Source organism: Pezoporus flaviventris, unplaced genomic scaffold (genome assembly GCF_033815535.1).
Source record: "Pezoporus flaviventris isolate CSIRO_AGI_PZ_B2104156 unplaced genomic scaffold, CSIRO_AGI_Pfla_v1 ptg000007l, whole genome shotgun sequence".
Taxonomy (NCBI): Eukaryota; Metazoa; Chordata; class Aves; order Psittaciformes; family Psittacidae; genus Pezoporus; species Pezoporus flaviventris.
Genome location: NW_026892555.1, coordinates 89,107,053 through 89,133,909, shown reverse-complemented (window position 1 = coordinate 89,133,909; position 26,857 = coordinate 89,107,053). Strand labels below are relative to the sequence as shown.

Below are 26,857 nucleotides of genomic sequence, written 5' to 3'. Positions count from 1 at the left end.
GGCCGCTGCTGCCTGCCCCCAGCAGAGCACCGTCTGCATTTTGGGGGTCCCTTTGCTTCCCCCTGGGCTGCCCCAGCCACTTGCAGCTCCCCCGTTACCCCCTTGGGCAAGTTCAGCTCCCCCGCTGCTTTGCCTTTTAGGGTTGTTACTGCTATCATTATTCTTACGACTATTATTACTATTACTACTACAAGCACTCACTCGCTGGCAACCTACCCCAAGGAAACCCAGCACCCCCCTGGGGAAGGCGGGGGGCTCGCCCGTCCCCACCCCGGCCGCAGGCACCGGGGCTCGCAGACACCCCCCCCCCCGGCTCTGTTTTGGGGGAACAGCGCAGAGGACAGAGGAGCGGGCGGCTGCAGCGCGGCCGGGACATGCCCGGTGGGTCCCGGGGGGCTGGTGGAGATGTACCCCAAGGGGGCCGCGGGGCCGGGAGGGCGCCATGGGAGTGCGACGGCGGGGGGCAGCGCGCAAGCAGCGCGGGAGCAGCGCGCAGGCGCGGGTAGGGAGCACCCAGCTCTTTATGGCCAGGTGAGAGAGTCCTAGAGCAGGTAAGGGAAGGGTTTACCCACAGGCGTCCCGGGCGGGTGGCTTGACCTCGCAGTCCATGACCAGCAGGGGCCTGGGGATCCGGAGTCCGCACCCAGGATGTCTATCCTTGCCAAAATGGGGGACTGGCAGGTAAGGCGACCCTCCTGCCCTGGGGGTGGTTATTGTTATTTTGGGACGGGAGGCAGTGCTGCAGCGGGAAAGGTGACGGGCTAGCAGGGACCGGGACAAACCTGACGCCGGAGTTGGCGATTATGCGGCTGCTTGTGCTGGGAGCTGCCCCAGGCCACCGGCGGGACCCGGTCGCAACAGGTAGAGAGCGGCGGGCCGGGACAGAGACCGTGGCCGGGAGGGACGAGAGTTGCTCCACCGTCGCCGCTGGGGCCGGCGCGGCCCGGGCCTGAGCTGTCCGGCAGCGTGGGCCGGGGAAAGGCGGCGTGTGCCCGCCCGTCCATCCGGCCGGGGCCGGCGGCGGCCGCCGTCCTGCCGCGGGGCCTGGGGCTGCCCCGGAGCGCGGTGGACTTCATCGCGGGGCAGAGCCCGGAGCCCGAGCTGCGGAGGTTAAAACATCGCCGTGAGCTCCCACCCGAGCCCTTCCCGCGAATGAAGGGCGCTGCCGGATCCCACCCGGGTGCAGACGCGGAGGGTGCGCCCCTGGAAAGCAGTCCCGCGGGGTGAGCTGGAGGGAAAAGCAGCACCCAGGGGGAGAAACACGGGCCCGGCCCTGCCGTACTGGTCCCGCGGGCGAGTAGACACGCGTGGAGCTGCGGCGGCTCCCAAACCGGGAGACAGTGGGAAATCCCTGCAGCGGCTTCGTGTCTGTCCCCTCGGGCCGAACCGCAGCTGTTTGCCGGCTAATACAGGGGAAGAAGAACCGTCCTGTTCAAACACCCGCGCTCGTATTATCGAGAACGACCGTTTTGTTCGGTTTTTTTTTCTGGACGTGCCAGCTAAAGATGTGATCCTAGATGTTTTTTCTGCTCCTAGCCGTTCAGATCTCTCGGCTAAGTCTTTCTTCGCTTTGTCTTATTTAATTTTTGTTTAGAGTAGCGGGAAGTCTGCAGAACAAAAAAAAAAAAAAAAAAAAAAGAGGGAGAGAATGAAGTAAATAAAGACTTATTTTTAATTTATCATTTTTTACACTTAGAACTGACCGCTTTTCATCAGGTTGGTGTGGAAAAGTGATCAAAAGAGCATTTTAATTTTTTTATTTTTTTATTTTTTACTGAAGACAACTCGCACTTACAGTCTATCTGCCTTGAAATTTATTCCGACTTTTCCTTACAGCCCCGGCTGTCCGTGCTCCAGCTCCCCTGTACTGCGGCCTCCTCTGACCCACTGCACCCCCCGTGCCTGGCGGAGGGTCCCCTCCGGGCAGACACGGTGAGAGGACAGCAGGAGCCGTGTCCCAGTGAGGTTCTCCTGGGGAAGCCGCCCTATACCCCTGCACACCGGGGCTGGCAGAAAGAAGGGGCAGGCCTTTGGCCCACGGGAGTTCAGAACGGCCGCGGGTGGGAGGTTTCTCCGGCTCCGACTTGATGGCACTAAGGGGCGATGGGCCCCTTCGTTATCTGCCGCCCCTCCTCTTATTCTCATCTTCCCCCCCCCCCGGGGGCATTAACTAGGCTTAATCTGCCTGTTCCATTTGAAGCTCAATGGGAGTAAAAACAACAATTTACTCTCCTGCCACTTGCAGACAAAAGCTCTAGTGAAAAAGAACGTCGGGGGAGGAGGAGGGGGGCAAGGGGAAAAAGAATAAAAGAAAAAAAAAAAAAAACAATCCGTTTGGGGGATGTGGATGTGTGCGTTTGGAGGAGCAGGCCCGGAGCCTGCAGGCTTTCCCGACCTTCCCGGCGCTGGGACGCGTGTCCCGCCCCCCCCCCCCCCCCCTCCGGCTCCGCCGTGGCTCCCCACGGAGCGGAGGGGCTGTTGGCTGCTGGAAGCAGTGCGTTATTCCCTGGGCGGAGGGGCCGGCAGGGTCCCGCTGGCCCTCAGGCTGCCAGGTTCTGCGGCTGGCAGAGGGAAGTTTGGAGGAGCAGCAGGGCAGCCAGGTGCTTTGCCTCCCCTTTCCGTGGGGATGTTCCCCTCCGTGGAGTGCCCGGGGAGCCAGGCTCAGGGAGAGGCGGATGCCTCGGTCCCCGTTAGAAGCTGCGATGGATCGGAGAGAAGGGAAAACGAAGCCTTTCGGTGGATGGATGCAGGCTGGGCACCCGAGGACGTAAAGGAGAAGGGTGGAAGAGCAGCCCCCCGGGAGAGCGGGCTGAGCGCCCATTTAGGGGTACATTGTTAAGCAAACGAAGTGCTCCACCTAAGAAAGTACCGAAGTTTTTTTTATGGTAATTGTTTTGTCCCTTTGCTCAAGTGCTTGCAATAGACTTTCTGACTCCTGCTGCATTCACATTAGCGCTCGCCCACTTCTATCTGGGAGGTTATGCTGGGTTTGTTCGGTTACCTTTTTTTTTTCTTTAAGACCAATAGCCAACAGATCCGAGAGGAACCAAATACTTTGCAAATGAAAGAAGCTTTTCAAATAGCCACCTAAAAGATCACATCCAGAAGGCAACAGGAGCCTTCGCAGACAATAACCTCGTTATAGCAGGACCCGAGTCTCGTTTCTTCTCGCTTTGGTTTCTTTAAAATCCCTGGGGAAAAGAAAAGAGGGGTGAGGGGGGAAGTAAGTCAGGGGATGGCTCATGGCTAGCCCCAAACTCTACAGATGAAGGGACGGTCACCTCTTCGGCCGCTTTCCTCCCATCCTCCCTGGGAGCCAGGGGAGCGGGGAGAGCCGAGGCCGGAGAGCCCTGCTCGCCCGCAGGCAGGGATACAGACAGGGCCAGCTACCCCCTGTGCAGGGGCTCGGCGGTTTGGAGAAAGCATTTTATTATTATTATGTCTCTTTTTTATTATTATGTTTCCTTTCTTTTTTCTTTTTATTGTTGTTTTTGGGTGGGTTTTTTGTTTTGTGTGTCCCCCCCCCCCCCTTTTGCTCGTGGGTCCTTGCTACCTGTGTCCATCGCTGCAGGTTGTTGTGCTGGCGAGCAATTGGACTGTTGTTGATATGCTAATGAGGCGATTAGGTTGTGGGTAAAGAGCTGGAAAAGGGAAAAGTTTCCACCATTAGAGGGAGATCTCCGAGCGCGGACGGGAGCGCTGCGCAGCCTGCGCCAGCCGCGCTCCCCACGCCGCCACCGCAGGGAAAGGCAGAACCAAACCCTCTCCCTCTGTCTCTCACGCCAATCCATGAAAATGCTTTGGAAACTGACGGATAATATCAAGTATGAGGAATGTGAGGTAAGCGCTTCACTCCGGCCGGGGTACAGCCCCGGTACCGCAGCTGCAAGCGGGAGCTTGCAGCATCCCTCCGTCTCCCAATTTCGTTTAGGAAAACTTCTGCTCCTTCGCCAGGCTTCCTTGCAGTCCTGCAGCTGGAGAGAGGCTGGGGTCCTTCCCCAGGAACTTCGGGGCTTGTTGAAAGCCGGCTTTCTCGGAAATGTATGAGGAAAGGCAAGCAGGATCCAGCATCAGTCTGGGCTATAGGTAGATCTTCTGTAGATAAGGCTCTAGGATGCTACACTCATCCGGATGGATGGATGGATGGATGGATGGATGGATGGATGGATGGATGGATGGATGGATGGATGGATGGATGGATAGGTGGATGGCTAGCTGAATGAATGGACTAATGAATGAATGAATGAATGAATGAATGAAAGGGCAAAGAGACAAAGGGAAGAGAATTATTCCTACACGCCAGGTACCCGAGACATCCCAATAAATCGGCTCAGCATCGACGCTTCAATTCAGTCTTTTGGATGTAGAGGCATGCCGATTATACCGAGCTGCACAGATTTTTCAGGGGTCAGCTGCTGAACTGAAATCCCAAGGTTGGGAACGGTTTTCCCCAACCCTCCAATTTTCAGGGCCACACTCCCACGAGTTTAAGAAATAATATTTTTCAAAGTGGAAAATTAAAAGGAAAAAAATTAAATCCACCTGATTTGGTTTTGGAGCCGTTCAGCACCGATTGTGTGCATGCATCTCTCAGTGTGTTTGTGTGTGCATCCATATATTTAGAAAGAGGGGAGATTCTTTTACTCTGGCAAAAAGAAGAAGAGGAGGAAAAAGAAGAGCGATGTCCAGGACTCATGCCTAGTCTCAAACCAACGAATATCATTGTCACCCGTTTCGCAAAAGTTGCCTGTGCAGCGCGTTTACACCGCCCAATAAAGGACTCCACTTTGCAAATGAACGCAGTTATGTGGTCGTGACCCGTGCCGAAAGGTGCCCCCAGCCTCGGCGGAGCCCTGCCGACGGGCAAAATGGGGAGCCGTGATCCCACCCGACCCTGCCGCTGCTTCGGGCGGTGGAGCTTAGGGAAGGGATGGAGGTCCGGCCAGGCTCGCCGGCAACTAAATGATGCGGTTTAGTCCCGGATAGAGGAGTTTGAGATAAAGATGTCTCCCGGTGAGGAAGCTGAGGTCTTAGATGCACTCGCTGGCGGATGCTTGATTTCTAGGAACGAAGTGTCAGGGGTCTGGTTTTATTTATTTATTTTAAACAGGGACGAAATATATATGTATATGTATGTATATATATTGTTCAGCTGGATTTCGGAAGGAAAGAGTGTCTTTCTCCCCCTTCGTCCCCCAGGCTCGGTGTTGAAGTGTGCACACGTGCGAGCTTATGGATATCATCGCCAATGGCTTTTTGTTGCCTTGCGCTAACGGGACTTTGCACCGAGGTGCTCCCCAGCGCGGCGGGAGCAGCGGTTGCTCCGCCGGAGCCCGCGGGCTGTTGTGCGGGAGGGCGCGGTACCGCTCGGCGTTCTGCTCGGAGCGGCGGCGAGGTGACTTGCAGAGGGGATGGAAAAGAGGGTGACTGTGCCCTGACGGGGGGTAGGACCTGCCTTTAAAAGGGAAAGAAGGGGGAAAAAAAAGAGGAAGGAGTGGAGTGAAGCCCGGCCAGCCGCGCTCAGCCCCGGGGGCCGGAGCAGGCGGGCGGAGCGCGGGGCCGGGCGGCGGCGGCGCGGCGGCTGCGGTGGGGCAGCAGCGGCGGCGAGGAGGAGCGGTGCCTGTTTGAGGGAGTTGTTTGGGAGTTGCACAGCCAGTCCGACGGGTTGCGCCGGAGCCCCGGCTTGTCTGGGCCGGGAGAAGCGCTCGCCTTGCCTCTTTTCCCGGCTCCCTCTCCCGCTGGCGTCCCTCCCGCCCTCATTCCCTTCCCTCCCCGCCTCACCGCCTCCTGCCTTTTCCCCCCGTCTTTTCCCGGATCCTCCGAGAGGGGGGCCGCGGGGAGCCCGGCGGATGCTCCTTGGGCTCCCCAGCCCCCCCGCCCTGGGCGCCCGCCGGCCTCGGCGCTGGGCTCGAATCGGAGGAAGAAGAGGAGGAGGAGGAGGAGGACTGACACCCAGAAGGGGAGACACCCAAAAAAACTTTCCCAGCCGGTTTCCGGGACGCGGGGCACGGAGGCGAGCCGGCTCGGCGGCGCGGGGCGGCCGCCGCGGGGGCAGCGGCGCGGGGAGCCCCTCGGCGGGGCGCCGTCGAGGCATGGACGGGGCGGCGGCGGCGGGGGGCGGCCCCGTGGAGCCCACTCCGCGCAAAGGCGGTGGCGCGGCCGAAAGCGGCAAGAGCCAAGCGGGGAGCCAGCAGCCGCTCTTCTCCCTGGGCTTTGAGGCCGGCTACGCGCAGCAGCCGCAGCCCGAGGTGCGCTTGCAAAGGACAGCGGGGCTTGGGGCACGGGGAGGAGGCGACGGCGGTGGGGGGAGAGGAATTGAGGGGAGGGGAAGAGAAGCGAAGGGGAGGAAGGGGTGATCCCGCGCCCCCTCCCCTCTCTCCTTCTGCTCGCACCCCACCCCCCTGCACCCCCTTCCTGGCTCCCACCCTCTCTCTCCGGATCTCTTTCTCTTTCACTTTTGCATGCCCTGCAACCTTTTAAAATGTTGCCCCTTCCCTGTGATTCGTCAGACGCAGCAGCATGTGCCCCCTCTCTCTCTCCCGCTCCCTCTCTCTCCCTTTTTGTCTCTCTCTCTCTCTCCCTCTCCCCCATCTCTGATTAGATACACTGATTCTTCATTCAATGGACGTCATTTAGAACAGGCTCTGCCTTGAGTTGCCTTCTCGCTTCACGCTCGATTTCCAGCCATTCTTCCCTTATTAAGTGTTCGTGTAATATTAATAGTCATGAATATCTGCTATTAGGAGTCTCCAGGAAGGCAGCAGATCTGTTATTAGGAGCTCAAGTGAAGCAGCAGCCTAAGTCAAAGGAGAAAAAGAGACAGAAGGGGGGGAAAAAAAAAAGGAAAAAAAAAAGGATTAAGAAACAAACACACAAACGCTAAAAACAAAAAAAAAAAAGGCAAAAAAAAAACGCAAAACAAACAAAAAAAAAAAAAGGAAAAAAAAAAAAAAAACAAAACAACCAACTTTGACTCCTCACACCACGCCAGGATAGAGAGCTCGCCTTGGCAACACCCGATGAAGGGCAGCAGAGATCGGTGCAAGTTCTGATGGATTATAGTGGCGTGCCCGTGGTGCAGGAGCAGCCCCGGCGTCCTGGTCCTGCCGCCCGCGCCTAGCGCCGGGCTCCGGCCGCGCTCCCTCCGCGCCGCGCCCGCGGGGTTCCGCCGGGGGCTGCGCTCTCCGCCGGTCCCTTTCCTCTGCCTCTTCTGGGGTTTTGGTTTTGGCTTTTTTTCTACCTTGACTTGTAACCCCCGACTCTTCGCAGATGTTAGTGCACAGTTTTTCGGCTATGGTGAGTTGCTTCGCGTTTCTCTCGGAGGGGGTTCGGTGTGCGCTGGGTCTTGCTATTGTTGTCGGCGGTGGCGGTCGGGGTTTCGCACGCAGCTTTCCGGAGAGGGCTTTTTTTTTCCTTCATTCATTTTTCTTCCTTTCATTTCCTTATTTTTTATAAATTCGTTGGTTTACCCCCCCTTTTTTTTTCTTATTCTCTCTTTTTTTTTCTCCTAATTTAATTTTGTCTTTTCCTTTTTCTTTTTCTTTTTTTTTTGCCTGCTTCGAGTGAACGGCAAAAAGCTTTCCTTGTACCCTACCGTTTCCATTTCCTCACCTTGCCACCTGCAAACGGGATATTTTCAGCTTTCTCGTTTCCCTTTTTCAGGATCATGTTTTTTTTTCCCCTTTACCCTTCTCCTCAGAGGAGGAGGACATGCCTTTTTCCCCGGACATACCTGGGGGCTGTTCTGCCCGGCTGCGGGAGCCGGCAGAGCCGTGCCGAAGCGCCCGGGCGCATTTCTGTGCCGCTTGCCGGTTGCGGCCCGGGGCGGTGGGGCTGGAGGGCAGCTCCCACCCCGGCTGCCCGGCGCATTCCTCCGCTGCCCCGGCCGCCGCCGCCGCAGTTCTCTCTGCTCCCAAATGGCCCTCTGGCGAGCGGGGAGCTCGGCTGGGCACTGTGGCGGCTCTACCCGTCGGTGGGGACCCGGGGCCGTACCTTCGCCCTGAAACATGGGTAAAACCCGCGGGGGGAACGACCAGTTTGTTTAGAGCCTATTTTGGCGTCTTCTAGTAACAAAATGGCAGTGGTCTCGGATTTTCCAGGGTTTCCCTGGGATGCGTTACCGGTAATCCCAGCCAGGGTATTTTGTCTCGGTTCTGCCCTGAGCCAGTGGGAGGGTTTCGGGTCGTGGGAGAATTATTATTTTAATAATGCCGGCTTATGGATTATTCTTTTTTATTTGTGGGAAATACCTGCTCCTGAAAAGCCGGGGCCCAATCGGGAGTTCACGCTGTATCGCCGCAATATTATGAGCAGTTCTGTTATAATTATTGCTATTACTACTGCTATCGTTGTTGCCGGTATTTTATTATTATTATTAATTATTATTATTATTTAAAAAGCGAGACTGCTTCTTAATTGCGTGCAAAGGGAAATCAGAGGCACAGAAACCCCAGATATGCTGTTCTCCGCCTCGGAGCGGATGAATTGTCCATCTTTGCCTGATAGGTAAAAATTTGCAAGGCGATTTTGGGAAGAAACAGTTTGATATGATCTTTGTTTTTCTTTTCTCCCCCTCCCCCTCTTCCTCCGCCCCCCCCACTCCCACCCCCCTTCGTCACCCCCCCTTCCCCCCAGGAGCGCCACGACAGTACCAGCAACGGGACAGCCCGGCTACCCCAGTTGGGGACCGTGGGTCAGTCTCCCTACACCAGCGCCCCTCCGCTCTCCCACACCCCCAACGCCGACTTCCAGCCCCCCTACTTCCCTCCGCCTTACCAGCCCATCTACCCCCAGTCTCAGGACCCCTACTCCCACGTGAACGACCCCTACAGCCTCAACCCCCTCCATGCCCAGCCGCAGCCCCAGCACCCGGGATGGCCGGGACAGAGGCAGAGCCAGGAGACGGGGCTGCTCCACACGCACCGGGGATTGCCCCACCAGCTCTCGGGGCTGGACCCACGCAGGGACTACCGGCGGCATGACGACCTGCTGCACGCCCCGCACGGGCTGGGCTCCGGGCTGGCCGACCTGCCCCTCCACTCCATTCCCCACGCCATCGAGGATGTGCCGGTAAGCAAATGATACAGCCCCAGTGCCCGCTGCGCCTCTCCCCTGTCCCCCGACCCCGCAGGAACACAACTTCGGGGGGAGGGAGGGGGCCCCCTCCCCAAGAAGAGAAGAGGGAGGGAAGAAGAGACACCCCCACAGCCCCCCGCCCTCCAGGGAAAGGCGAAGCCCCCACCTAGAACAATAGGCTCTCCCAGCCTGTCCCTGTGCGATGCCTCCTTGCTAAAGCGCCCGCTAAAATATAAATAAATCAAATTACTGTCATCGTTAACAATATCTTTCCTTCTCAATGACAATAAGCTGTTACGATTGGAAGAATATATAATATCACCACAGGGCCGTGCATTTGGGGATTTCTCACTGCCTTGGGAAAAACACGGATCTGAAACACGAGATCTCATTAAATGTCCTCCCAGGCAAACGGAAAGGGGGAAGGAAAGAAAAAAAGAAAAAAAAATGTGGGTGAAAGTGGACTAAGAAGGGAAAATCGGTGTCCTGTGATTACAGAATTGGCATACGGGATAACCCCATCCTAAATTGTGACAGAGTACGGGCAGTCCTCTTCTCTAAAGGAATTAATTGACAAATCAGGGATGAGGTATACTAAAATGCTGCCGCCTTCTTTTAGCAGCGGTGTGATGGGATGACCTCATAAATCATTAGCTATAGGTTATCAAATTCGAGCCAGACCTGCTACACCCTATATTAAATTAAACGTTGGGAGTCCATTGGAGGATGCATTATTTGGGGGACCTAATTCTGTTATCGATAAATACAGATTTAAAAAATGATTTCTAATTAAGCATGACATTATCACACAGACTATTTACAAAGCAAGCCAGGGCTATTGTTCAGTTAGGCAAATGGCCTGATGCAATATGATGGGTCCCGATCAAAGTTCATCTTTCTGGGTTTCTCCCTGAAAATGGAATTAGAATATGGCAATAAATATATCAAATCCCACAGAGCTCTTGCTGAGGGGCTGAAGCTGCTCGACTTGCAGGAGGAAAGAGGGAGGGAGGGAAGTGTGGTATCTGGATGTGATTTTTGCTGAAATGCCATCCCAAATTACAGGATCAAATATTGCAATAATATATTTGATGACAGTTTAATGAGTACAGCTTCGTGTTGCAAGGATAATGTTCAGATGAGCTTACCTATTTTGGGGGGTCATTTTGAAATCTTTTGTAAATTATACTTGGGCAAAATAGTGAATTTATTACAGCCCTCATCTGGCTAAATTAGCCACAGAAAATTGCTGGTTATGTTTAGCAGTTTTGCAATAAACTCATACGTTTCCCAAAGTGGAGGATTTAAGCAGCAATCTGAATCCGTTAAAAGCGGGTCAATTCTCTAAACCTCATATAAAATAACGTGGAGGTAATAGTAAGAATAAAGTAATTTGTTGACTGCAAACCCCTGATTGCTGTAAGGAGGAACATCATCTAAAATGTTCTCTTGGATTCTCCCTCTCCTCCGTGGTGCTCCGTGGCAGTGGGCTGACTTGGGAAGCCTCCTCTCTCTGCAGTTCTATGAATTAATAGCATTGCTATACTTCGGGAAAACCAAATGCCATCTGGTTTAAATCCTTAAAGCAGCCCAGACATTTTTATTTTTTTTTTTTTCTGTAAAACTGAATCAGCAGGCTGCAATGAGGGAAGGCATCAAAATAAGAGGATGTATCTTTAAATAGTATTTTGTCTAGTTATTTAAAAAAAAAGGAAAAAAAACCTTTACTGAAATCTGGGTCAGGAAAGGGTCGTTTTTGAATTTTTCCATTGCTGCAACAGTTAACCTTTAATAAAAACGACCACTAAATATTTAAGAAAATCAAGTACACGTTGAAAATTATTTAATCATAAATATCTCTGTGGGATTTTAAACTTAACAGTCCTCCCTGTATGGAATATGTGTAGAAATAACACAAATAAAAGTATTATGCCACACTACATTTACTTTATGGGTTTAGGGTGCATGCATAAAGGGATCATATTTCCCCATATAGTTAAAACACAAGAACTGCAGCAGTAGTCATTTCTGAACATTTCTCAATTTAATTATACTTAAATCCAGAAGCACTTTAGGCAAGTTACAAATGAGAGCATTGAGTATAATAAAACCTGTAATAAAGCAACTTAGTACCATCCACCCGGAATCATTGAGATCAGGCACAATTAACAGGAGCATAAATCCAAGACAGAATGGAAAATGTTAGAATCAGTATTATTGTTGGACAAAGACTAGAGAAGGAAGTAATAGTTTTTTAAATGGTAATGCCTGGGTTTTGTAACGATTGTGAAATCTTCTATCTCAGCAGCAGTGGTGTTAATTTGTAAACACAGCCAGACATTATATTGCCTGTCATTTTTTGGAATTAGAAAACATGATTTCATTTGACTTTCTAATCACGTCGTGGCTCTGCCGCGGGAACCCCAGCTGTAGCCGCCACGGCGGAACCTGCGAGGGGACAATAGTGGGGGAGCCCAGGGGTGCGTGGGACCCCCCTGGCAACCCACCACTCACAGCTCCTTTGTGCTTTCCCTCCCATGGGTGCAGCAGCGGCGGGAAGGGTCGGGATTGCTTCCTAGGAAAGACAGGAGAAGGAGGGAAGGGAAAAGAGGGGAGAGAAGAGAGAGGAGGGAGCCGGCAGAAGCTGTGGAGGCCACTCGGGTGTCGGCCTCGGCTGCTCAAGCCCCGGGGGCATGTGGGCGATTTATCATTTATTTCTATTTCTTGGGGAACTGGGGAAGAGCAGGGAGGGATGCAGGATTCCTCCTGATAAAGGAAATCCCTCCTAAATCCCATCTGCCCTTGCCGCAAGACCTGTTTTTTCCCTCCCTGCACCGTCCCCTGGGTGGGGGGACACAACTTATCCTGCACCCCATCCCACCCCAGCCCTCCTCCACCTTTTGTTGTGGTTGTACATTTATATCCCTGCCTGTTCCTTCTGTTACAGCACGTAGAAGACCCCGGTATTAACATCCCAGATCAAACTGTAATTAAGAAAGGTAAGCCGTTTCCTTGTGCATACCAAACATGTCATCACAAGCCGGGGACTGCTGGCAGGGAAGACTTACCCGGCCTCCCACCACCCCCCGGCCCCGGGCTCCTTCCTCTGGCACGTACTGTTGGCCAAGGGATTGGAGGCAGAGAAAGAAAAAGGGCGATGCGGCTTAAAATCCGTCCTTTTACGCGGCCACGTTTGCCGGGTCTTTTAATTATTGTTGTCGTTAACGAGGAAAAGAGATAGCAGATGATCTAGAAAATCGGAGATGGTATTTTAGGGCATTAGGGAACAATTCGGTTCCTTGGTTTGCCCCACTCATCTGGCTGAGCAGCCGGAGGGGTTTAATCGTTTTTGGTAAACCGGGCTGTGAATAAGAAAACAAAACGTTGCTCCTCCTTCTTCGGGTTTTCTTATTTAAATCGTGGCTGTGATGAGGTGGGCTGTGGGAGAGCAAGGGGCTAGTTTCTGGAAACTGGTGTTTGTCAGGCGGGCCGTTTGCTTTTCGTTGCCTTTGTGTGCTTGCTTCACTTGGAATGGAATTGCTTGGAAGCCGGTCCCAGAATCGCGCAAAATATTTCTGGTGTGTTTCCACTCGGTTCTCTTTTCCAGTCTTCTTCGGGTGACTTAAGGATTGGGGAAGGTGGCACAGGGTGTTTTGCAAAGGGGAGTCTCAGTGGAAAGCGAGTGGTTCACGTTTGGATCCTGTGCAGGGAGCTGCTGGTGGAGTGAAATCCGCTGGGCTGGTGGCGTAGGCACTGCCTACTTCGAGGGGTGCCACGGCCGTGCACCCGCCTGGAATTCGGGTGCCCCGGCTGCCACTGGAGCGAGGTGCCGAGCAGAGAGCCGCCCTCTTCCCTAACCGCTGCGCAGACTGCGAGCCCAAAGTTTAATATTCCCCCCCCCCCCCCCCTCCCCCCGCTGCAAAGCCTTTGTCACATCAAATTAGATGTGCACGGGGTAAATCTTAAGAGATGCTCTTTCCAAGTCGACATGATAATTGGCTCTTTTATTAGTAATCTCAAGAGTTCGTTTAACTCCTGTTGTATCTATTAGCCTTCCCAGAGCTATTAATGTCACAAGCGATCTATCCAAAACGGAGAGAGCCCCCCACTTGGTTTGCCTGCGCCCGCGAAAAAGTACCGGCGTCGGGCGGCGTGGGGGGGTTTGTGTGTGAAGCGGGAAGGCGGCCGAACGCTCGGAGCTGGCGGGCACCGCAAACCCGAATGGCAGCACGGCTCGGCACAGCCCGCCCTGGGGAGGGACCAGGCTTTTATATCTGGGGGAGAACGCGAGCCGGGGCACGAGCGTGCCGGATCCCCGCTGCGTTACGTGTTTTCTCACGTCAAAAGTTGCGCGCCGGGAAAGCGGCGGGGCGGGCGGGACGGCTCCCGGGGGAGCCTGTTCGGTGCCCATCTCCCGGCACGGGTCGAGGGCAAGGCAGTCGGCGGCTCCCCGCTGCGGGCCGGCCCTGCCCGTGACGTCTAACGCGGCAGGTACTGACGTGCTTTAACAACCAGCACTCGCCCCCCCCTCGACGGCGTGCCCCGCTCCGGGATGGGGGGAAACGGGGTAGCGCGGGGCCGCCGCGTTCCTTCCCGATTTCTGTGCTGAGGGATGAGGGCTGCCCCGCTCCCCTCCCCCGGGGAGCCGAGGGTGCCCCCGCCGCAGCCCTGCCCTCGCTCCCCCCGTGCGCGCAGGCGGTGCGGGGCCGGGGCTGGCCGCACAGAGCGGCCCCGGTTCCCGGCGGCGGTGACCCGTCCCTTCCCTTTTCCCCATCTCCTGACCCTCACCTCCCTCCTCCTCCCTCCCTGCAGGCCCCGTGTCCCTCTCCAAGTCTAACAACAACGCCGTCTCCTCCATCCCCATCAACAAGGACACGCTCTTCGGCGGGGTGGTGAACCCCAACGAGGTCTTCTGCTCGGTGCCGGGCCGCCTCTCGCTGCTCAGCTCCACCTCCAAGTACAAGGTCACGGTGGCGGAAGTGCAGAGACGCCTCTCGCCGCCCGAGTGCCTCAACGCTTCCCTGCTGGGCGGAGTGCTACGGAGGTGAGGGGCGGGGGAACGGCGGGAGGCGGGCTGACGGTGGATAACGCCCGCTGCCGCCGGGCCGTGCTGCGCCGTGCCGGGCGGGAGGAAGGGATGGAGGAAGGAGGGGGTTGATTGATGATGGTGATGACGATGATGATCATGAGGGTCCACACGGGGCGGCAGCCGTTGATTGGGGGGGGGGGGGGGGGGGGTTGCGGGTCCCACCGCTAGGGGTCGGGGTGTGCGCGGCCTCTAGGGCAGCGCTGCCAGCTGAGGTGGGGGGGGGTGGAGAAGAGGGGGCTGTAACCATGGCAACGCACAGCCTTCTGTGCCCCCCCCCCCCCGTGTGTGTGTGTGTCCCGGGCACGCTGTCCCATCACAGTGATGAACCCCAGCATCACCCCATTTCCCTTGAAGGAGGAGGAGGTTGCCAGTGGGCCCCCACCCTGCTGTCCTGGGCCTGTGGCCTCACCCAGGCAATTACGCAGCTCCTGAGCGGGGAGTAGCATCCAGGATTAACTAAGCCAGCTCTCACCTCCACAGCCTGGGTTGGTTTGGCTCGGCCAAAAAGCCACACATGGGACATGTGAATGCAGTGATGCTCCATGGCAGTAGTGGGGGCTGCTGGCGTATAAATCAGACACGTTCCGTAAAAGCCTGGGCCAATGCCTGGGGCTCTGGGGAGAAGCTACCCCGGGTCTGTGTTACCTTGAAGCTCTGATAGCTGCCTTGGGTCAGGGCTCCCCCACCACCTGGGGGCTGATCCAGACCTCAGTGAGGGCCCCTGTTCCCTAGACATGGAGCCACCCAAAGCCCCATCCCTATGTTCGAGACTGCTTTCAGCAGCATTCACTCTTCAGCTCCCCATGACTATTCTCCTCCACCCTCTCACTTCTCTCCATGGGAAAGTGATGTCGGGGCAATCTGTGGCCAGGACTCAAAGTGGGAGTGAGTGCCCCGCTTCAGCCCCATTTCTTAATGCCTTTCTGTGTGGAACAGGGCGAAGTCTAAAAACGGAGGGAGATCTCTGCGGGAGAAACTGGACAAAATAGGATTAAACCTGCCAGCCGGGAGACGTAAAGCTGCTAACGTTACATTGCTCACGTCACTTGTGGAGGGTAAGTGACTATGAGGGCTCCTTTGGAAAGTATGCCTGTTGCTTTTGTTTAATGGGAGAAGACTGGGTGTTGGGGTGTGTTTTGTTGTTTTTTGTTGGGTCTTCCGCCCAGAGTCTGTGCCATTTGTTGGCAATTGGAAGGGTGTTATTTTCTGTGCCCCAGACAAAAATGTTCATTGTGTGCCTTTCTTTTTGTTTTAACCTGAAGTGGGCTTGTGTGAGTCCTACAAACTTAGTGTTGCACTCTACCATTTACTTGCTTTTAAGTCTCTGAGCTAGATGTTTTCAGGGTCCTATTTTGCTCCCTTGTTCAAGTGAGTCATCCCTCCCCAGAGTAAGCAGAACTCACTGGGAGCAGCATGGGAAGGATCCCTCCTCCTGGGGGTTGTGGCCTCAACCTTCTAAGAGACCCCTGAGTGTTGAGTTGGAAGTTACACGTAGCAGAGCCTTTAATGCTTCGCTGCACTCATTCTGCCACAGGTGGACAACCAAGCAATTTTAAATGTCAGAAACTGCAGCTACTTTAAGTTTATTCTCCCTCCCTGCCTGCAGCCACATAAAAGTAAATCATTTGAGTTTTCTGACATCTGCATTTGAGAAATGCGTGACCATTACTTCCTGAATTAATTTGGGAATCCTTGACCTCAGCCATGAATTAATGGTGTCCTGAAAGCCTCAAAGTTGCACCACCACCAGCCCCCACTCCCTTTTGGTTCTCATTTTCAGAACACGTGTTCCCTTGCCTATATCATTCCTTTCTGCTTTGCTCTGGCAAGAAAAGGTGCAACTTAATGTCTAGTGCCTTGGGATATCATTCTATGCTGTCGTAACCGGGAGGTGGGAAGCTCAAGAGTTTGCAGTCATTTAGTTCTGAAGTAGTTGCTGTTGCAGTTGCTGCTGAAGCAGCCTGGCACAAAGTAAGAAGGCCAGGGAATAGATCCTCCTCCTTTCCCCTCATTTATGGGTTCAGCTGTGTTTTGGACCAGCTCAGTCTGCAAAGTGCTTTTAAGCAGCCTGGGCTGCATGGGTTTGCTGAGTTTGTTTGTGTAGGAGGGAATTTGTTGCTTTGTTTTGTCGTCGCTTTGCATTCTGTGAGATGTTTCATGTTCAAAGGGATGGGGAAAGAAGTGCTGTGTGGTGCCAGGCTTCAATTTATTTAAACACCAGGATTAGTGGCCCAAATATATTTATGCTGCATGAAAATTACCGTTTTCGTGTTTCTGGAAAGGCTTTGCCATCGCATCCATGTGCTATAGTGGAAATCATGTGAGGAAAACTTTTGTAAGAAGTATAGCTTTGGTAGATGGTTGACATTTGTGATGTTAGTGAATATGGAGCAGGTTTTATGGCAATCTATTGTTCTGTTTGGCTTTAAAAGAATGATTTTTTTTTTTTTTTGTAAACCAAAACAAAACTGGAGGCCCATCTCTGGATAACAGCAATGGTGGCTAATTTTTGGGGGGATGACAGTATAAACATTGCTGGGGCTTTGAGTCCTGTAGCTGTGAGGCAGTTTCTGGAGTACTGTTATTGTTTATGATCCGCTCCATTTTATGGAAACAAGCTCACTGGACTGAGGCTTTGAAGCTCTAATTGGCGCATGCGTTCTTCCGGAGCTAGAGCTAATGGCAGGAAGCCCTGCAGTAAAAACCAACTGGTTCAGGAAATTAAAACCAAAGATTTGAAAATCAACAAAACAGACAGACTCAGTGGAATGACCCTAAAATTCTCATGGTTAATCGTTTGGGGGTGAACATATAATTATATGCGATCAAGTTAAATTTTAAACACTTAGCTGTTTAATGCATTTTATTTAGAAGAGCTCTAGGAGTAATTATGATCAATATTAATCATTGATGCATTGCAAAAGAGTATAGAGAGGTGGTTGAGGCACACAAACATTTCCAGAGTAAATAGCTGTGAATGAATGTAGGTAAATGACTGTGTAAAGGTATGGAGATGTAAATCTCAGCACGTATTCGAGATGGATGGAGCCTGCCTGTCTAAAAGTATCTGTTATTCAATGTAAACTTTGAAATCTCTCAAGAATTTTTTTACTTGTAAGGATTGTAATGAAAATACGCATTTGCATTGCCCTGACTGAAGCAAAGAAAACTCCTCCAAGATAAGATGTGATTAGCATTTCTTACCCTACCTTTTCCAAAGCAAAAAAGGACCAAGCCTTTTAGAAGAAAAGCCCAAGTAGAATGTAGCCCACTTTTCTTTCTAATGGATGTTTGCCTCTGTGCCATGTGTACTGATGAGCTGTGTGTTTCCTTCCCATCTCCGCTCATGCCTCCCTTTTCAGGAGAAGCAGTACATCTAGCTAGAGACTTTGGGTACGTTTGTGAGACAGAGTTTCCTGCCAAAGCAGTAGCTGAATTTCTCAACCGACAACATTCCGATCCAAACGAGCAAGTCACAAGAAAAAACATGCTTCTAGCTACAAAGTAAGACATTTACCTTTTTGGTGTGTTGCTCAGGAGTGAGGGGTGGGCAACAACCCAGGGTTTGGGGCTTTTATTTGTGAGCATTTGACACATAGCCAGTGGCTGATGGTTTTGCAAATGGTGAAGGGGGTGTGTTTGCCCTCCTGCTATAGGAAAGCTCTGTCACCCAGCTTGGTTTCCATCAAGTGAGTTTGTGCAGATTACCTTGAAAGCAAGCCGTGAAAATTGTGGGTGGATGTTTAGTTAAAGAAAAAGCAGTAATTCTTCAGAAAAAAAAATTTCCAGGCCTTTTCACTTAGCTTCTCAATTTAGGTAGAAGGGCAAGGCTTCTTTTCCATTGACAGTAAAATAGAACCGGCACATTAAACTGATCTGAGTTCATTAAAATTGGCAATGGTTCTTTCTGCCCAAGAGTCTCTCTTACTCACTGTATACGGGGATATTAAAGATATATTTTCATCTCCAATCTGCACACAGTTAAAGTGCTAGCGGACTTTGCCATTGGTGGGGCTGCCTAGTTTTCCAGGTGACATGTAGACAGAAAATGATAGTTTTGATGTGTTTGCTGGAAATGAAAAGGGTTGTTTAGTAGCCCTTAATTACCAATGGAGGTGTCACCAAAGGGCATGGTGCCATAGGATGCAGACAGAAGATTGGAGCTGCTTTATGACTGGAAGACATTAACATGGGTTTTTAGAATACAAGCTGTTTCAACAAGCCTCTGAGCTCTTTTGCCTATGAGGTGTGTTATTTCCCCAACCGTTTGTGCAATGAGGGGATGGTTTAACCTAACTTCCACACTGTGCCCTTGTATCCTCTCTTCCCACCTCCCTGGAAGGAAATTTCCAGACCCCAGTTAGCGTCAGCCTTCCCCTGTGTGGGAAGGTCCCTTTGGATTTGGAGATGCAGATGTACATACATAGATGTCTCGGAATACCCTAATTTAAAGCCTCAATTCCCCTCTTTGCCCTCGCTCTTACTTCCTGACACACAGGCATATTTTAGCCTTGTGAAGGAAGAGGCCCTCACCTCTCTCCAGTTCTCTCCCAAAATAGTGTCTTCCAAGATGCAGATAAATCCCTTTGGATATTGCACCTCATCTACTCCCTTCTGCCATGCTGGGAAACTTCAAACCTTGTGCCTGCTCCAAAACCCAGCTGGGCAGGGACATGCATTTGTGGGGAGGATACAGGGGGCTGCGATGCCGGAGATGCATGTAACTGTGTCCCTTTTACTTGCCTGTGTGCTGGCCAGGCCCAGGGCACGATGTGTGTGCAAGCTTGTGTGCGCATACGAGGCGAAGGGAGAGGCTTGTGTGTGCCAGGGAGGTGTGAGAATTGGGGGGAAGGATGTGTAGAGAGGAAAGGGAGAGGCAAGAGAGCGAGTGTGCGCTCGGGGCCAGTAGCGCCCTTGATCCAGGGGCTTGTGTAATCTAGCAGGGAGAATGCACAGGCTTTGCTGCCGCCAGTGATGGTTCATTTCTCTCCCTCTCTCTTGCCCTCCCTCCCTCTGTCTCTGCTCCATTTGTGCTGCAGACAGATCTGTAAAGAGTTCACCGACCTGCTGGCTCAGGACCGATCTCCCCTGGGGAACTCACGGCCCAACCCCATTTTGGAGCCGGGCATCCAGAGCTGCCTGACCCACTTCAACCTCATCTCGCATGGCTTCGGGAGCCCGGCAGTGTGTGCTGCCGTCACTGCCCTGCAGAACTATCTCACCGAGGCGCTCAAGGCCATGGACAAAATGTACCTCAGCAACAATCCCAACAGCCACACAGACAACAGCACCAAAAGCGGCGACAAAGAGGAGAAGCACCGAAAGTGAGGATCCCCCCCACTCCTCTCCCTTCCCCCTCATAGCCCATCGATCCATTCATTTCCCTCCTCCCTCTCCCCTGCACCCAGCACCCCAGGCTACAGCAACAGAATGAGCGTCCTTCTGCCAATCCTGTTCTCTGACTCTGCAGGACTGCTCTGCCCTCTCCCCACACCCCTTCCCAGCATCCACATTTCCATTTGCTCCCTTTTAACTTCCCCCTCCTCTCTCTGCTGCCACCATCGTTTTAACCCCAGTTTGGAGCCTAACAGAACAGGGGGACGGAGCCAGCAAAGGAAAAAAAGTTCTGTCTTGAGTTTGTGAACTTTTTTTTTTTAAATAAAACAAAAGGAGGAAAAAAAAATCACAAAAGCAAAACAAAAAAGAAAAGGACTTTTTTTTTTTCTAAAAATATATTAAAAATTTAAAAAAAAATTAACAAAAAGAAATAAACAATACTTTAAAAATTCTATGAGCTTCACCGGACTGAATCACCACCTTCCCTTACATAAACTTCAGTTAAGATTGTAGCCATATTAAAAAATGAAAACCATAAAAAAAAGAGGTGAAAAAAAGTACAACAGCAGCAGCAAACGAAAGGCAAAAAGGACTGATGACATTTTATCAGTATTGTGAATAAACTTGAACACAAAACACAAGCAGTTCCATGTCATATCTTCAGTTGTAGAACTTTTTCCTGTCCAAGGTAAAGCGACCAACTTGAACTTTCTATTGCAACACGATTCACGGTTATTATATAAGGGAATCAGTGTTCATGTATGTATATATTTATTTATGTGTAATTTAATGGGAATTGTAAATATGGTGAGTCTGTTTTAAGCCTTTTTTTATTTATCTGGTGATCTCGTTTACCTCTTGTTTAGTGGGTTTTAAATCTTCCCCTCTTAGTTCATCATGTGGTTCATGGTACTTATTTAGATATCAGAGGTTTTTTGGGGGTTTTTCTCTGGGATTCATCATTTTTAGCCCTGTTGTAGCATGTTAAAGGCGACAATGAAGCAGCTGAACAAATAAAAAACCATGAATTTTTATATATAATTAGTATGACATTTAGTTTCTCATTGAAGATAAAATAAAGTGATGTTGGACCCTGGCAAGGTTTTTAAACATGTTAGCGGTTTTACAACCCTTATGTGTTGTGGAAAATGAAAGAAGTTATTTTCATCCACTGTCCTTTTCCCGAAACCACCATCAGAGCAATAAATTAATATTGTCTTTTAAAACAAGATTTAGCTTTTCTTTCCTTTCTCCCCTCATTTTTCTTTTCTTTCTCCTTTTGTTTTTCTCTCTCTTTTTTTTTTTTTTTTTTTTTTTTTTTCTTCTTCCCAAAGAACTTCAAACATTTGGGACCACCTGGTATCCTGTATTTCCACTGGCCATATTGGAAGCAGTTATAGTTGTATTGTATTGAGTTGTGCCGGCAGTAGTCTCCATGCCTATCAATGTATCATAGTCCTTTGTTGCCCAGATAAATAAATATTTGATACGCTTTATGTCGATTTTTTTTATTCAGTGGCTGTCTTTACCCAGGCGTATTTTTGTTCTTGGCAGTATTTTTTATTCAGTATGGTTACAGTAATTGAGTTTAACTCTCCCTTGACAATTGCTCCTTGCAATAAGCAGCTGAACCCATTGTTTCCCTCAAGTATAATAAAAACTTACTTTCAACTTGGAGTTCAGAGCAGGGTATCATTTAGATATTCCACTGAGTCTGTATTCAGACAAATGACACAATAAAGCACAATGTATTCTTTTGGATAAAAAATTGTCTGTACTACTAACAAAATGACACACTATCTTTTCTTTAACCAAAACATAATTTTATTTAAAGAAAAAAATAAAGTTTTATTTTATTTATGTTGACCTCTAGGTTTTTATTTATATTCATATGTAGCATGCAGAATTACAAGCCTATAATATTTTGTACATATAGTTGTCCAAATGCAGAGCAGAGATTTAAAAAAAAACATTTTGAGAAAGGTGTTTTAACAAGAATCGTTACCAAGCAAATACCAAAAATTAGGTGCTATGAAAAAAATTATATACTGGTGAATCAGATCTGGGTGCTCCCTCCCCCTCAACAAAAAAGAAAATCTCTGTAGCTGATGCCAACAAAATCATCTCACGGTTGTGAACTTTAGTGAAATCTTGCAGGAGACAGATTATTTCTGATTGATAGTTAATGTTTTAGTGGAATGCACAGGTTGACATTTGGAGGTGGTTGTGTCAGTTTATAAGGGCCTGAAATTTTTAACCGGAGTTTCTTATTGTGGAAACCGGTTGTAAAATAGGAAAGCTTGCTTTGAAAAAAAAAATAAAATTGAGTGTGCATCTTGGAGATGGGCTGTAAAAACGTGAGAACGCAGACTTCAAATCTGTTTTCCTTGGCCCAGGGAGTAAGTGAAGTCAGGATAGGGCTGGATTATATCATAGGAAGGGTGGTTTATGTGGTTCAGAATGTAAAGGCATTTTAAAGAGATGGTCTCCTTTAAGTGGTGATGATGTTTTGGTGGTGGTGGCTGATTTTTCTCTCTTTCTCTTTCCTTCCCTCCCTCACTCTCCCCCCCCTTTTTTTTTTCTCTTTTGCTCAGGCAGGAATTGAGGCGGTTAAGAGGGAGGTGTTTACAGTAAAGCCGCAAAGAGAATTAACATTTGCTCATATATTTTGACGTTTGCTAGGGCTGGTGAAGCAAAGCATTAGATAAAGACCAAGATGTTTCATTTTGCTTTGGTAATCTACTTATGGAAGGCAGTGTAAAATCAATCTTGCCAAGCAGAAAGAGAGTTGGTGGAGTCTAAATTCTATTTTCGAGAGCCAGCCAGTTTATAAAAATGGTGAATATTTTTTTCCTATAAATTGAAAGTGGATCTTTTGAATGCAAAGCTGCAATTGTTTTAAAAACAGTTATTTATTATTTCCAAGAGAGACTGGTTAACCGTAAAGTAGATGTAACAAAATAATGAGGTGAATGAACCCTAACTGTACATATTCTTGACATAAATGAAATGCACAGTACTGTAGCAGGTGAAGTGAAGCATTGTCTATCAGGGCTGTTTTTCTTGGCTGCATCTCAGATTGTGTGTGGGATCCTAACCTCAGGCACAATAGCATTCATAAACAGCAATACATTGCTGCTCTTTCTACAGCAACACATAAATACTCATTTTTAAATGAAAACAATCTTATTAAATACCATTCATTCATATCTGGATTTACAGATGCTTGTTACTTTTTGAAACCTGTACCCAATATAATCGTTTTACACTGGGCACTGTATAAAGCAGTCTTATGCTTGAACATTGTAAGGTCAGAATAAATAATGTTTTAAAGATATAATTAGCTACTTTATGCTAGGAGAGCGCATTTTGGGTATCCTGCTGCTGCATTAGCAAGCTACCAGAAAACAGAAATGAAATGACCTTGCATGGATTTCTTTATTACTGTTATTTCTAAGGAAGGATTTTACAGGCAATAATGGAAATCAGACTAGCTTCGGTTCAGCCTCTTCTGCTGTGACCAATATGCAGTTACTAAAACGTGCTAATTACTTTAGTGTTCTTTGGATGCATTTTTAACGTTGTGATCAATGCGCAGCGGTGAAATTCTAGGTCATGCTTTTATACACCAAACAAAAATCTGCTGTTATTTTTCCACCACCATCCCCCCCCTCCCAAAACCGGCTGCAAGGAGGGTGAGCAGTGGCTGAATGTTAGACCATCACTGCCACACTAAGCTAATTCCTACATGTGAACCAAAATACAGCTCGGTGCTCTTTCACCATGAACAAGGACAGCCCTCCCCTTTGTACCGTAATTTACCCCACCCTCCAAAAATCAAATATTAATATAATTTGAGATTTAACTGGTGGAACAGTCATCAGGACGGCAATGCCCCGCAGCTGAAATAATATTTAAAATAGAAGGGATTTGACATTTGAGAAGTCAGTGGCTTGAAATACCCAGTTGTACTTAGCTAATTCAGTCCTTAACCTCTGGTTTCAAATAAATCAATTACAGTCGATTCCACTTCAGTTCAGAAGTGCACAAGGTTTTTAGTTAATTGAATACATTTTATTCACTTGCTAGGAGTATTCATTTATCCAAACCCTTACATTTAAAGGCGATTTCTTTATTGTCCATGATAAATTCAACTGCGTAATCAGATCAGCTCCTTGTTTGTTTACCCGTCTTCTGCCTCGCATTTAAATTCCAGAATGTGCACTTCCCTTTCCCTCCTTGGTATGTGCCTGTCTCAGCCCAGACCAGATTCTCAGAGCGTGAGCTCTGGCGTTTGCAAAGTGTAGCTAAAATAACAAGCGCCCTTCCAATGGGAAGCAATGCAAAGCCCATCCCAGCTAGTGGGGGCAGAGTGATTTAAACCAGCTCAATAATGCAACGCACAGGGTCATGAGTGTAAAAAATAAATGATGCCTCTGATTCTGTCCCATGTACCTTTCCTGAATGTTTCTGCTCCCTGCCCTGCATGTGGTGGGAGCTGTTAGCTCTTAAAATGGATTTGGAGCCAGTTCGGTGCTGGCAAGAGAGGATTTTTGTTGTGTGCTGGGCAGTGAAGTTGTGTCACTTATCCACTTTGAATGGATATTGATATATGCTGTACTTTGAGTGTGTTGTTTGCTGAGTCCTGCTGGCATTGGTTTGCTGTTTTGGAAAGGAAAGGGGTTAATTAGCGTCATTATCAATCACTAATGCTTGTCTAACGTGTCCAAAGAATAATCAAGTTAGGGGACTGCATGAAGCTAACATCTGCTTCATTCCAGCTAAAGATTTTTCCTTATATCGTTCAATTATTGGGACTCCACACCGGTTTCAGGCTTTGTCAGGGCCATAAAGCAGGGTCAGATCATTAGAAATCTAGAATGGAGGGGAAAGTGCAATATAAATAACAAATGGCTTCATTATTTGAGTTACAGGTGCAAGAACAGCCGTGAAAATGAGCAGGGATTACTAGAACGTGTTCCTTCTTTTTATCTCCAGTATGGAGGAAAACAAAAGTCATCCAAGCCCAGTTCTTAAGTAATTTATTCTGCATAGGTTGCAGCCTGTTTGCAATATTTAGTTAAGTAACCCTAACCTGCCAAAATAAGTAGTTTAAAGTAAGCAATCGGAAACAGAGAAAAAGGAAAAGTCTTCCATGACCCATTACTAGTGCAGCCTTACCGGCTTCAGAATAGCAAAATATCCTTGTTTCTCTTCTTGTAGTTGAAGTTTCAAGGCTTTCTTGGGTGGCTGAAATAGCTGATATTTCAGGCAGGGTAAATAGAAATACAGCTTACGGTGGTGATGAAGGTTTTTGTTCTTGAACTGTTACTGGTGCTTGGTGATGTAGATACAATGGTGACAGATCTGTGGTCTTTTATTCACTCTTACAACCACTGTAGTCACATCTCTCTAATGTTGAGTTCAGCTTTGGTAGCCGAAAGGGCCAAAATTTCTTATCTAACCAACAGAGTGGTTAGAGCACCGTCGCTGAGTGAAGGCAGTGTGGAAATCAAACCAAGGCTAACGAGAGCTTTCTAGTAGGGTAGGAGGCAGCTGTTGATTCCTGACGGCACTTGTCTTCTAGGCCCTGATTTTGCAAGGCAAGTGCCAGCATCCAAAGCCTGTGGTTTTCCCATGTAAATATGAGTCCCTCCCTCTCCAAACCAGGGCCCGGAGGTTACTCCAAGCTCCGTGGTTGTCCTGTTCATAGTCACAGAGCTCATTTGAGCAGACATCTTCCAACCAGGGTAAGGAGGAAAAGCACAGCCTAAGTGAGGAAGAAATACTTTTCCGTTTGGGGCAGGAAGGTGGAGGACTGCTAGTTGTGAAGTATGAGCCATTTCACTGTGTCACTCCATGAGTGTGCTGCTTACACACACATCCTAGTTTCTATAGGAGATCTGCAGTGTCTACAGGAAGACCGTCCATGTCCAGAGATGCTCTTAAGCCCCACTGCTGCTGTTGCTTGTGGTATAGTTAATTCCCTTTGTAATACTCTATTGAAAGCAGATGCAGGGGCTCTGAATAGAGTTGTTTTCTAGCAGGAGTGTGTGCTGTGCTGTTGCACTAACAGGCTGAGGGATGTGTGTTTCTTCTACACGATGTTTTTGGTTATGTTCCTACCAGCTTATTCATCCTGCAAAACTTCCTGCCTCAGTGCTGCTTCAGGCACAGCCTCCTCCTCTCTGTGTATGATCCACCCTGATCCCCAAAGCCGAGGATAAGGAAGCGGAGGTGTGAAATATTTGGGGCACGTTTCTGGTTGTAGAGCAGAGCATTTTTTTGAGCTCCCAGGAGAAAGGGAGCTGTGTTCTCTTTCCTTCTCTTTCTTTCTTTCCCTCCCTCCCTCCCTCCCTTTTAAGCATGTTGGCAGGCTTTCCTCCCTCCAGCACATCCTCAGTGCCCTCTGCCTTGCTAATGGGTGCTGCTCCCTGTGCTTGTCCTGTCTCTCATCTTGTGCTGTGGCCATTTCTCTCCTGTGATAGAGGTTATCCCTCTGCCCTGCAAGCAGGGCAGCTTGGACGATAGCTAGGGAGATGCCCCATGCTACAGCACATGTTGGTGCACCCTAGCAGGGAAGGGCTGTACTGGGGTGTGATGACTAGGGTCTGTGCCTTGCCTCAGAACTCCTTTCCTCATTAGGCCTAATGAGCTGCGCTATAATAGTGCTTAAAAAGGTGCTCCTGCCATCCCTGTCCATGTTTTGGAGCCTATGGCTCTTAGTATGGGTGTAGATGACCCAGGCCAGAAGCTAATGGGTGTCACTTTGCCACAGGGCCTGGATGCAGACTGCTCCTTGGGGTGTAGGTGTTTGGGGTGGGGATGGGCTTCTTCCCATCCCTGCACCCTTGTGAGAGCTTGTGTCTATCCTGCCGGAAAAGGTGGGGTTTTGCAGGGAGCTGGAGAAAGGGAGCAAAAGCAGGATGGTGGATGTGGCTTAGAAAAAAATCAGGTGGAAAGGAGGCAATTGAGGTTTTTGCTTTGTGTCTCCAGGAGAGCCTGGACAGGCCCCTGGTAGCAGGGATAGAGATCACCCTGGCCCTCACTGCAGCTGCTTTGGAAAGTTTCCTGGGAAAGGTTTGGGGAAGCTGAAGCCTCCAGCAGAACTGGCTGCTGCTACGACTCTCCTGGGAGGCTGGCTGTTTATTTGTTCTCATTGTCATACCCAGGGAGGTTTTCCACCTAGGGCGCCTCTTTCTCCCTGTCTATCTGTGTGCTGGTGTGTAGAGCTGTGCGTGATTGTGGCTGTACACAGACGTGTGCATGCCTCTATGTGTGTTTGTGTGCATGTGCGTACTATCTGTTTATCTTTATGGGTGTGTGTATTTATCTCTTCATCCCTGAGACTTTTGG

At 49.8% G+C, this 26,857-nt stretch overlaps 1 protein-coding gene across 7 annotated transcripts; it reads left to right on the top strand.

Annotated features, from left to right (window-relative positions):
- Positions 1-484: 484 nt before the first annotated feature.
- Positions 485-20,997, top strand: TFAP2A (transcription factor AP-2 alpha). Of its 7 annotated transcripts, none has more exons than XM_061449442.1 (8): positions 485-681; positions 8,635-8,692; positions 8,794-9,069; positions 12,023-12,074; positions 13,888-14,119; positions 15,101-15,219; positions 17,527-17,668; positions 19,204-20,997. In XM_061449442.1, exons 1-8 carry the CDS (start codon positions 608-610, stop codon positions 19,490-19,492), a joined length of 1,242 nt encoding a protein of 413 aa, XP_061305426.1. In that variant the 5' UTR covers positions 485-607; the 3' UTR covers positions 19,493-20,997. The 7 variants fall into 7 exon arrangements, with proteins under 7 accessions (XP_061305426.1, XP_061305423.1, XP_061305422.1 ...); XM_061449443.1 differs by lacking the exon at positions 485-681 and adding an exon at positions 3,550-3,840; XM_061449441.1 differs by lacking the exon at positions 485-681 and adding exons at positions 6,118-6,248; positions 6,992-7,296 and having other exon boundaries at positions 8,635-9,069.
- The last annotated feature ends 5,860 nt before the right edge of the window (positions 20,998-26,857 follow it).